A 10,384-nucleotide genomic window follows, 5' to 3' on the forward strand; every position below is an offset into this window, starting at 1 on the left:
TGAAGCCTCATATACAGGGAGGTATTTGCAATACTAGATACAGACAAGATAGAACCGAAGCCCATGTGCCTTGGACCTATCTAGCACTGTTACACTGGGAAATGGAGGCCTCCCTGGATGGGTCCAGGTTCTTTGACTTCCTCGCATTTGGGGTGGCTTTGTTCAGAGTGTCCCATGACTATTTAATTGTGCTCAATTTCTTTGGAGGCATATTTGGGGAATTTTTAGAATTCCTAAACTATGTGGGACTCAATTCTTCCAGTTCTTGGAGATATTTGGTAAGAGACAGAATGCATGCAGATGGCTCCAAAATGTCACATATAACAATTGTAAAAGTAAATACACCATTAAAAATTCCTAAACAAAGCAAATATTCGATATTTGGCTGGTCATGTAGGCCTCATCATTCATTCTGCAGCTCACTGGACTCATAAGAAACACAACACATATTTGGAGTCTGAGTATTGGCTGCCACATCTACAAATACATGGCATTGAGAAAGTAACTTACTTAATCGGGTACAGGGGAATTGAAAGATATAATAATCCCTATCTTGTATGAGCTTATTAAGAATAAATTGATACATTTATTTAATTAAGCATAATGTTTGAAACAGTTGGAATTCAGTGGTACTAAGTAAAGACAGAAAGCAATAGAATTCCCCTTGACATAGAAAGGTGAAGACCCTGAAATGAGGGAATGTGCACCTAAGGCAAAAGCCGCTGGAGATGCAGGCCTATTAGGATGTGTTCCTGGAATTCCTGAAAGAGATGGAAAATTCCTTTCTTATTAACGTATTTTGACATACTTGTACAGCATTCTTGCCTTGTTTCGTTGTGAGCGGTGGAAAAGGAACTGCACAATGATTTGTTGAATTCACTGCCACTGTTAGCAACTAACCCCAAGGGCATGGCTGCTCTGTTGCCACCAAAACACCAACTGGCAAAAACATCACCAAACTATGAAGATAATTGGTGACTTTGAAGTTAGGGCTATTAAGTTCATATTTGAGCCATAAATAGCAAAATATAATGAGTTCTCATTAAATCAGGGACACGAATAACCTTTTACAAGGACCTGAGCACCTAAGACATGCCAAGAGAATTTACTAACCCACCAATGAGATTACAGAAGATATAAACCAAAACAAGGAAATATCCTCATGTCCCTAGGATCCTCAGCACTGGCCAGGTATATAAAGGGACCCGACCCAGAAGACACATCACACCTGAGAACACCCAACTGCTCTCCACTCCTCAACCCTACTCCAGCCCAGACACCCACCATGTCCTGCTGTGGCTCCTTCTCCTCCCAGAGCTGTGGAGGCTGCTGCCAGCCCTGCTGCTGCCGCGACCCCTGCTGCTGCCGCCCAGTGTCCTGCCAGACCACAGTGTGCCGCCCTGTGACCTGCGTGCCCCACTTCACCAGGCCCATCTGTGAGCCCTGCCGCCGCCCCATCTGCTGTGACCCCTGCAGCCTGCAGCAGGGCTGCTGCCGCCCCATCACCTGCTGCCCCACCTCCTGCACAGCTGTGGTCTGCAGACCCTGCTGCTGGGCCTCCACCTGCTGCCAGCCCATCTCTGTGCAGGCTCCCTGCTGCAGGCCCCCCTGCTGCCAGCCTGCCCCCTGCCGCACCACCTGCAGGACCTCCCCCTGCAACACCTGCTGCTGAGCCCAATTAACCTTAACACTAAAGACCCCAGGAGATGGCCAGGTTCATGCTGCCACCACTCAGAACATCATTTTTTTTTTAAATTGCTTTTCCCTGACAAGTATGTTCTTGAAGTTGATTCAACCCATTCATGGAAGATGCCTTTTGGGACCCTCTTCTGATAAGGAGCACTCCACCCTCTTTGAACTGTGATGTAATACTTACGTCATTCTGTCTGTTTTCTAATAAACTCAACAGTCTCCGCACAGAAATTATGGGTGTTGCGGTCATTTCCTTTGTCTATTGTCTCAGTTACCAGAGACTCGTTTGCAATACAAGATAGAGAATAATCTTAAATTGTGCTGAGAAAAGACTAAAGTCTGAGTTGTTTTCCTGGAACATTGTAAGTGTCATTTGGGTTAGATCAGAATGGTGGCGGTTAGTCCCCACCTGTTCATCACATAACCCAAATTCCACCCTCACCAGCCTGTTAGGAAGCTGTGTCCAGGCGACATCTGCATACCGAGGCTGATGACTTACCTCTTGTCTCTTGAGTGGACAGCTGTTGGGTTATCATGAAAGTCTGCAAAGCAGAGATGGGAGAAACCCCAGGCTGCATCTGGTGAATCATTAGACAAAAGAAGGCTGATGGGTGTGGAATAAGTTGGCTATTTATAGGGATAGATGTAATTATAATTACAGATGTCAACAAATCATCCCCAGAGGACAGACCATTCCCAAACTTCAACCTTGAAGTCAACACTTATCCTAGGCATGGTGGAAGCCTATTCTCTCTGCCTAAGTCACTACATCTCTTTTTTGTTGTTGCCAGTGTGAGTGTTGCTTTCAGTAAGCAATCTCCTTCTAATGTGCTTCTATGCGACCTTTAGAATGTTAGTGTCAGTGCCAGCTCTTATGGATATTAAGTCTTCAGCAACCTTCCAAGGCTGCTTACCTTTGTGCTCAGAAATTGCATATTATTGATGTTTTTCAAGCAGATCGATCACTGTCAATTGGAATGTCTTTATTGTACATCTGCTCTAAACGAGGCACTGAGTCCACTACACTGAAGGGTATACCCAGAATAAAACAAGGGACCGTGCTTGAAAGCGCATATACTGTGTATAGGGGAAATGATATACAAATAAATTAACTGTCAAGCTGCATACCACAAGCAGCATAAATATAAAGAATTAACAAAACCACCTAGGCAGGGTTGTTCAGGCTCATGATCCCAGAGCTTGGGATGTCAAGGCAAAAAGATCACACAACTTTGAGGATAGTCTGGGCTATATATCAAAATCTTGACCAGTGTGTGTGTGGTGGGGGGAGAGACCAGGCATGGTGGTGGTACACAGCTGCAGTCCCTGCGCTATGGAAATGGCAACAGGACATTCAGGGGTTCGAAGTCAATGTTGGCTACAGAGTTTGAAGTCTGCCTGGGCTATATGAAACCCTGAGACCCTGTCATTCTTCCACTGCTGCTCAAAGGGACAAAAGCAAGTGTGTGTGTGTGTGTGTGTGTGTGTGTGTGTGTGTGTTATTGGGGGGCCTTGGGAGAGAGCAGTAACAAATTATTTAAGTAAATAAAGATGATAAACCTACTATGAAATACTACATGACTGTCCATAACATATTCATATTATAAAGTAAGCTTTAATATATGAAGCCTCTTTGTGAGAAAAAATTTCTTAAATAAACTATATCTGTTTGTGCCAAAGTTGTGATATTATACAAAATCTACTCATAGTTGATGATAGTATTCAGTTTCTTCTTTAGATTTTCTTAATTATATAATCTTTAAGTAAGCATGTGCTTTTACTATGAAATACAGTATCTAAAAGCTGTTATGGGGATAAAAGAGAATAGAGAATAGAATTTATATGTTATGACATCAAGAGAGGGAACTATTTGAATGGGAGAGGAAAGATTGTAGTTAGAGCAAAGCATATAATAAATAAAATACAATGATATATATGAAAATTCCACAATGGGTCCTGTTTCCTTGTGTGCTAGCTAAAATGTTGTTTTTTAAGAAACTGTTACTGTTTTAGAGAAAACACTTAAGTCCCCTGTAGTCTGATTCCCCTGAACAAAGACATGGAAAGAGTGCTGCTTCTTCCGTACAGGTGCTTTCATGTTGTTTTATGATATCAAGAAAATCCATCTCGAAGTATTCATCGTATTTGATGTTCACACTGTGGTGGCTGAGCAGAGAACTGGCCCATATCAAACATGTTAACTGTGTTCTAAGTTCAAACTTTAAAGTCTATTATTTATCAAGTAATGTAACCTGTGTGTGTATGCATGTTTGTGAGGGACGTGAACATGTGTGTGCACAGGCATCTGTGTGTCCACACATGTACAGGCCAGAAAGCAACCTTGAATGTCACTTCTTTTGCAGGGGGAGGGGTGTCACTTCTTTGGTGCAATCCAGCACTGGTTAAGGTAGCCTGGCTAGCAAGGTAACCCAGGAGATCTGTCTGTCTCTTCCTCCCTAGAACAAGATTATGATCATATACCACTACACCTTCCTTTTAAAAACATGAATTCTGGGGATTTAACCAAGGTCCTGATGTTGACAAAATGAAGCACTTTACCCATTGATTAATTTCCCTTCCCAATAATATAAATCTTTGAAAATACCTTTTTTTTAGATAGTGTCTCACTTGACAGTTCAGACTCTCCTCAGACTAGAAACACTCGTGCTTCAGCATCCTGAGTACGTGGATTGCAAGCCAGCAAAGCCAGCTAAAATACGTTTGTTCATTGGGTGTGGGATTTTCCTCTGTACGCTGTGATTACCATTAATGAATAAAGAAACTGCTTTGAATCTATAGCAGGGCAGAAGTTAGGTAGGCAGGAAAAACTAAGCTGAATGCTGAGAGGAAGAAGGGCAGAGTCAGAAAGAAGTCATGGAGCCGCTGGAGATAGACTCGGGAACTTTACCAGTAAGCCACAGCCATGTGGCAATAAACAGATTAATAGGAATGCATTAAATTAATATAAGAGTTAGCCAATAAGAAGCTAGAGCTAATGGGCCAAGAAATGATTTAATTAATACAGTTTCTGTGTGATTATTTCGGGGTTGAGCAGCCGGGCAGTCAGGAATCAACAAGCAGCAACCTCCAACATTCATCTAACAAAAATAAGATACTAAGTGTAGCTCTGCTTAGTCCTTGGACAAGAATGAGCTCATTTAATCCTCATGACAATCCAGATTGTCGATTATATGACCCAAGGACACAAAGCCAGTGAGTGGCAGAGCCTCATGTGAGTATTGAGTGTTACAGGATAAGTGGGTTCAGAAAGCAGCAACTGTTCTGATGCCAGTACCAGAGCAAGCAGTTGAGTCCTCACAGCTCTGTGTCATGGATAATAGGGATAGGAACCATATGTCCTCTGTCTGATAATGAGGATGGGCTAGGGAGCGAGGATAAGTATGCTTCAGTAAACAGGCATCTGAAGAGTTTACTGAGCTATTCTCAGACTCTATCCTTGTGGGTCTTTATATAAGAGTCAGAAAAAGTTCCTATGGGACAGCTAATGAGGAGTATATGTGGCAGATTCGTCTTGCTAAGTTGGTACTTTGTGTCTTTGGAGGAGATTCCCATTGCAAAAGGAAAAATATTAACAACCAGATTCCACAGCAACATGAAATCTGATTATCAATATGCACCAAATATTTAACTGTTTATTTATGTTACTGATTTGAAAAGGAGGAGGAGGAAAGAGGAGAAGAAGGAGGATGGAGGAGGAGGAGAAGACAAGGAAGAAGACACATCATGTCTATGAGCAAAAGAAAAAACCTGAAACACATGGAGTATTGTTATCTATGAGCCGTTTCTACATTTCTCTATCTCCCAGGTTGTGATGCCACACTCAGTCAATCCACATTGCTTTCTTTTGTTTGGTTGGGTTTTTTTTTTTCATTTTGAGGTAGTGTCTCACATAGCCCATGCTGACTTTGAACTTGTTGTGTGCTGAAAATTACTCTGTTCTCCAGATCCTTTTGTCTGCACTCTCCATACTCTGGGATATAGCTGTGTACTGCTATGCCTGGAATATGTGGTCCTGGGTTTGGTAAGCTCGAGGCAAGCATGCAACCAACAGCACTACAGTTCCTTTAAAAGTTGCAAAATTATGTATTAATTATCACTAAGGTGACTTTAGATCCTGGAGCCCGAGGCACATTTGTGTGTGTGGTGGGGTGGAGGGGGGGGCAGACATTCTAAAATAGTCTACATGCTGCCTGTGAAGTTATAGGAGGGTTTGCAAAGTGGGAAGGTAAGGAGGTTCTTTCTCAAGAAGCATGCCCAGTGTGTCTTGAACAGAGGCACAGTATTGCAAATGTGGGGCACCCTTCCTGTGTGCCCCCAACAGTAATATTGAATAACACCCTTGCAGTCTAGAGTAAAAAGGCTTCCATCATTTCACTTGATGATAGTCACGGGGGAATCTCCCACAGCACTTGGGCTGAGGAGATGGCTCTGTAAGTGCTTACCACACAAGTGTCAACATGAGTTTGGACCTCCGACACCGATATAAAAGCTATGTACCTGTAACCGCAGTCTTGTGAGGCAATGGAGACAGGTAGACCCGTGGAGTTTGCTGGCCAGGTAATTTGTCTGAATTAGTGAGCTTCAGGTTCAGGTAAGAGATTGTGTCTCAAAAAGTAAGGGGAAGCACAAAGCAGGAAACATGGACCCATTGACGTGGACATTTGGCTTCCACATGTACACCTGCACACAATACACACATGTGAAGATGTACTCATACATACACTAACACATACATACAAAAGCCACATTTCCAGATAGGCATGATGGTATACATCTGTAATACCAGCACTTGGGCAGCTGGAGGCAAGAAGATCACGAGTTCGAGGCCAGCCTGGGCTACATTATGGGTCCTACCTCTAACAAAATCTGATTTATTGATAAAAAATAGTTCCCTGTGAGCAGAAGCATCAGAGTTGAACACATCTTGAACTAAAGAGAAGAAAGATTCCCAGAAACTTTAGAGGCTTTCTTTTAATACATTTACAATATATTAATGCAATACAATAATAACATTCACAAGAAATAACCTTTGGAAGACTGCAGAGATAACTCGATATTTAAGAGCACTTACTATGAGCAGAAGACTCAGGTTCAATTCCCAGCACCCATGTGGTGACTCAGCTGTCTGTAACTCCAGTTCCAGGTCACCCAATGCCCTCTTCTGACCTCTGAGAGCATGAGGCATGTACATGGTACGTACATGCACATATAGGCAAAACAATCACACATAGAAAATAAAATCAAACACATCTAAAAATTACCTTTTGATTTTTCTGTGTATGAGGTGCTGCTCTGACAGAAGGATTTATAGTATCTTATAGTTAGTGATAAGTAAACGTATTCCTAATGAATCCCCTAGAACAACATGCCTAGTGCCTGCTTCATTTAGCGACAAGTGCTTCCGGGGTAGAATCCAGTCAAAGATCTGCGTACCTCACTATACTCAATTATGTTAAAAACTGAGTTCTTCCGTGGTCATTTGCTCCATATTTATCTTAAGGCTGATACCTGAAATGAGCCTGAGAGATGGTGGGAGGAGCCAGGGAAGACTGGTCCACAGGTTGGATAAGAAAATCTGGTGTTCCATTACACAAAGGGTGCCTGCAGTTAACAACATTGTATAATCAAAACTAGAAGACAGAGCTTGGAATGTCTCAGCCCAGTGGAATGCTAAAAGTCCGAGATGATGATGGGACCTTGCCTCCGGAATGGACGAACACACGGCGGGTGAGTGTACCACAACCTCACACTCATCTCCACAAACCCGAGAATTCATTTTCTGTCAAATCACACTCTGTCATCTCATGGCTGTGATTTTCAAGTTTTTGCAATGAACACTGCGTATAAGATGTTCATATTTAGAGATGTAATAGGAATCATTTAATGAGATCATGACTCAACCATTAGTCAAATAGGCTTTGACTTAATCAGTCAAAAGATAAACAAGAGGGGTCATCAGCACTGGCCAGGTATATAAAGGGACCCTACCCAGAAGACACATCACACCTGAGAACACCCATCTGCTCTCTATTCCTCAACCCTACTCCAGCCCAGACACCCATCATGACCTGCTGTGGCTCCTTCTCCTCCCAGAGCTGTGGAGGCTGCTGCCAGCCCTGCTGCTGCCGCGACCCCTGCTGCTGCCGCCCAGTGTCCTGCCAGACCACAGTATGCCGCCCTGTGACCTGCGTGCCCCACTTCACCAGGCCCATCTGTGAGCCCTGCCGCCGCCCCATCTGCTGTGACCCCTGCAGCCTGCAGCAGGGCTGCTGCCGCCCCATCACCTGCTGCCCCACCTCCTGCACAGCTGTGGTCTGCAGACCCTGCTGCTGGGCCTCCACCTGCTGCCAGCCCATCTCTGTGCAGGCTCCCTGCTGCAGGCCCCCCTGCTGCCAGCCTGCCCCCTGCCGCACCACCTGCAGGACCTCCCCCTGCAACACCTGCTGCTGAGCAGTGAGCTGAACACCTGGGGCAAACAGCCACCCTGTGGAAAATAGTCATGCTCCTATTTCTTTCTCTAACCTCCTGCCCTGAGGCACGGATGCCCTAACACCACCAGCTAGTGAATGGAGGCCTGGAGCCTTCCATTAAGACTCTTTGTAACAATCTTTGTCCTTCTTCCCTTCTTGGGTATAAAGTCTTTTAACATGTTTTTTTTTTTTTAAATAAATTTCTCCTCTTTGGCCTCACAAATCATTACTTTCCTCTTACTTTCTTGTGCCTTTTTAAATTATTTTAATATATTCTTTGAGAAATTACTACACATTTACAAGTTATGTTGATCAGGTCTATCTCCCACACTCCTCTTCAACTCTTTCCAGACCATCCTCCCCTCCCCTGACCATTACCCTTTAATAACTTCATGCCTCCTTTTTGTTAACCCACTGAGTCCAATCCTTACTGCATTTATTTGCATAGGTAGTGGGCCATCCACTGGAGCATGGATAAACCGACCACAGGAGAGGAGTCTGTTTTCTTCAAACTCTTTTTTTTTTTTTAATTAAATGTCAAAGAACATGTTTTTGTTTTTTGAGACAGGGCTTCTCTGTGTAGCTTTGGAGCCTGTCTCGGAACCGACTCTGTAGACCAAACTGGTCTCGAACTCACAGAGATCTGCCTGCTCTGTCTCCTGAATGCTGGGGTGCCACCACCTGGCTCAAAGAAATTCTTATTGCTTACCACCTGCAAGTCACAGACTGCACAGACTGTGAGGAACATTCATTTGAGGTGTCAAGATTTCCCCCTCCAAAATCTCACAAGTTCACACTCCTAGATGGAAAAGTCATATGCAGTTAAAGACTGCTACTTAAAGAGAATCAAAATCTTCTCCATATGGGAGGCAGAGGCAGGCGGATCTCTGTGAGTTCGAGGCCAGCCTGGTCTACAAGAGCTAGTTCCGGGACAGGCACCAAAGATACAGAGAAACCCTGTCTCAAAAAACCATAAAAAAAAAATCTTCTCCATAGACAGATTGCTGCTCATCCAATACCAAGTGGTCATCTCTAAAACACACACATACACACACACACACACAAGCAACACATGAATACATGTAATAATCATAAAGAAAAAGAAAAACTAAAGTATGTCCTCTTCCTCATTTTTTGCTTTTTTTATTTCATGTGTTTGGGTGTTTTTGCTTGTGTATTTGCCTGTTCACCACGTGTGTGCCTGGTACTTTCAGAGGTCAGAAGAGTGCATGGGATTCCCTGGAACTGGAGTTATAGGTGGTGATGAGCTGCCCTGCCAGTGTTGGGAGCTGAAACCAGGTCCTCTGGAAGAGCACTCAGTGCTTCTAACCACTGAGCAATCTCTCCAGTTTAAATAACTTAACTTTTTTCTTTCATTAAAAAGTCTCTGGGGAGATGAGTCATATCTATCTTGATACAATTAAATAGAATATGAGAAGTAAAAGTGTACATATTATCATATAGTATCCACAAAGACATTACTATTGTTCGGAAAGAATCAGGAAGTTTGGAAAATGTTAGTATCTTATATGAGTTGAGGTTTTGATGCCCAGATTAGGAGAGCAGCTTTCTCAATGGGGCACTAAATCTACAGAAGCCAAGCGGCCAGGAGCCGGGCTGTGGGAAGAGGCCCACAGCTCCTACAACACTCATCGGTGGAAACAGTATGGACAAAGGTATGGAGGGAAGGAACTCAAGGGTCATCCATACATTTTGGCTAGAGCACTGGGTCTATCAGAGCAACACCAGAAGGACTACGCAGAGAATCCATATGCTTTGCCTAGCAGCCCATGGCATTGGTAAGTAAGCGCTAAGGAATTTATTTAAGCCGTTCAAAGCCTTGGATCCATAATGACATGGCAGAAGTTGGTCTATGGGAGTTTTTTCGTGAAGTCAAAAAGGAGAAGGCTCAGTCAGTAAAAATGTTTGCCATACAAGAATAAGAATAAGAGTTCAAAGTTCATCACCCATGGTAAGGTGAGACATGGTAGTACAGACCTGTAATCCCAGTACTGGGGTAGACACAGCCTAATCAGCAAACCCTAGGTCCCCACGAGGGACTCTGTCTCGGGGGGAAAAATGGACAGTTCCTAAGGATGACACTCAGGGTTGAGTTCTGGCTTTCATATTCATGTGCATACACAAAAACCTGAACACATATGTTCACAGAGAGAGGGGGGAGGGAGGGAGGGAGGGAGGGA

General features: G+C 43.6%; 2 protein-coding genes across 2 annotated transcripts; both read left to right on the plus strand.

Annotated features, from left to right (window-relative positions):
• Positions 1-1,162: 1,162 nt before the first annotated feature.
• Positions 1,163-1,672, plus strand: LOC101992822 (keratin-associated protein 2-1-like). Its single transcript, XM_005368231.2, has one exon. The coding sequence runs from the start codon at positions 1,163-1,165 to the stop codon at positions 1,670-1,672; it is 510 nt and encodes a 169-aa protein (XP_005368288.2).
• Positions 1,673-7,776: 6,104 nt separating this feature from the next.
• LOC101993110 (keratin-associated protein 2-1-like) lies at positions 7,777-8,163 on the plus strand. Its single transcript, XM_005368232.1, has one exon. The coding sequence runs from the start codon at positions 7,777-7,779 to the stop codon at positions 8,161-8,163; it is 387 nt and encodes a 128-aa protein (XP_005368289.1).
• Positions 8,164-10,384: the final 2,221 nt, after the last annotated feature.

Source organism: Microtus ochrogaster, unplaced genomic scaffold, assembly GCF_000317375.1.
Source record: "Microtus ochrogaster isolate Prairie Vole_2 unplaced genomic scaffold, MicOch1.0 UNK31, whole genome shotgun sequence".
Classification (NCBI taxonomy): Eukaryota; Metazoa; Chordata; class Mammalia; order Rodentia; family Cricetidae; genus Microtus; species Microtus ochrogaster.

Excerpts from the sequence above, each read along its gene's own strand:
- LOC101993110 (XM_005368232.1), top strand. The coding sequence starts at position 7,777 with ATGACCTGCTGTGGCTCCTTCTCCTCCCAGAGCTGTGGAGGCTGCTGC.
- LOC101992822 (XM_005368231.2), top strand. The coding sequence starts at position 1,163 with ATGTCCCTAGGATCCTCAGCACTGGCCAGGTATATAAAGGGACCCGAC.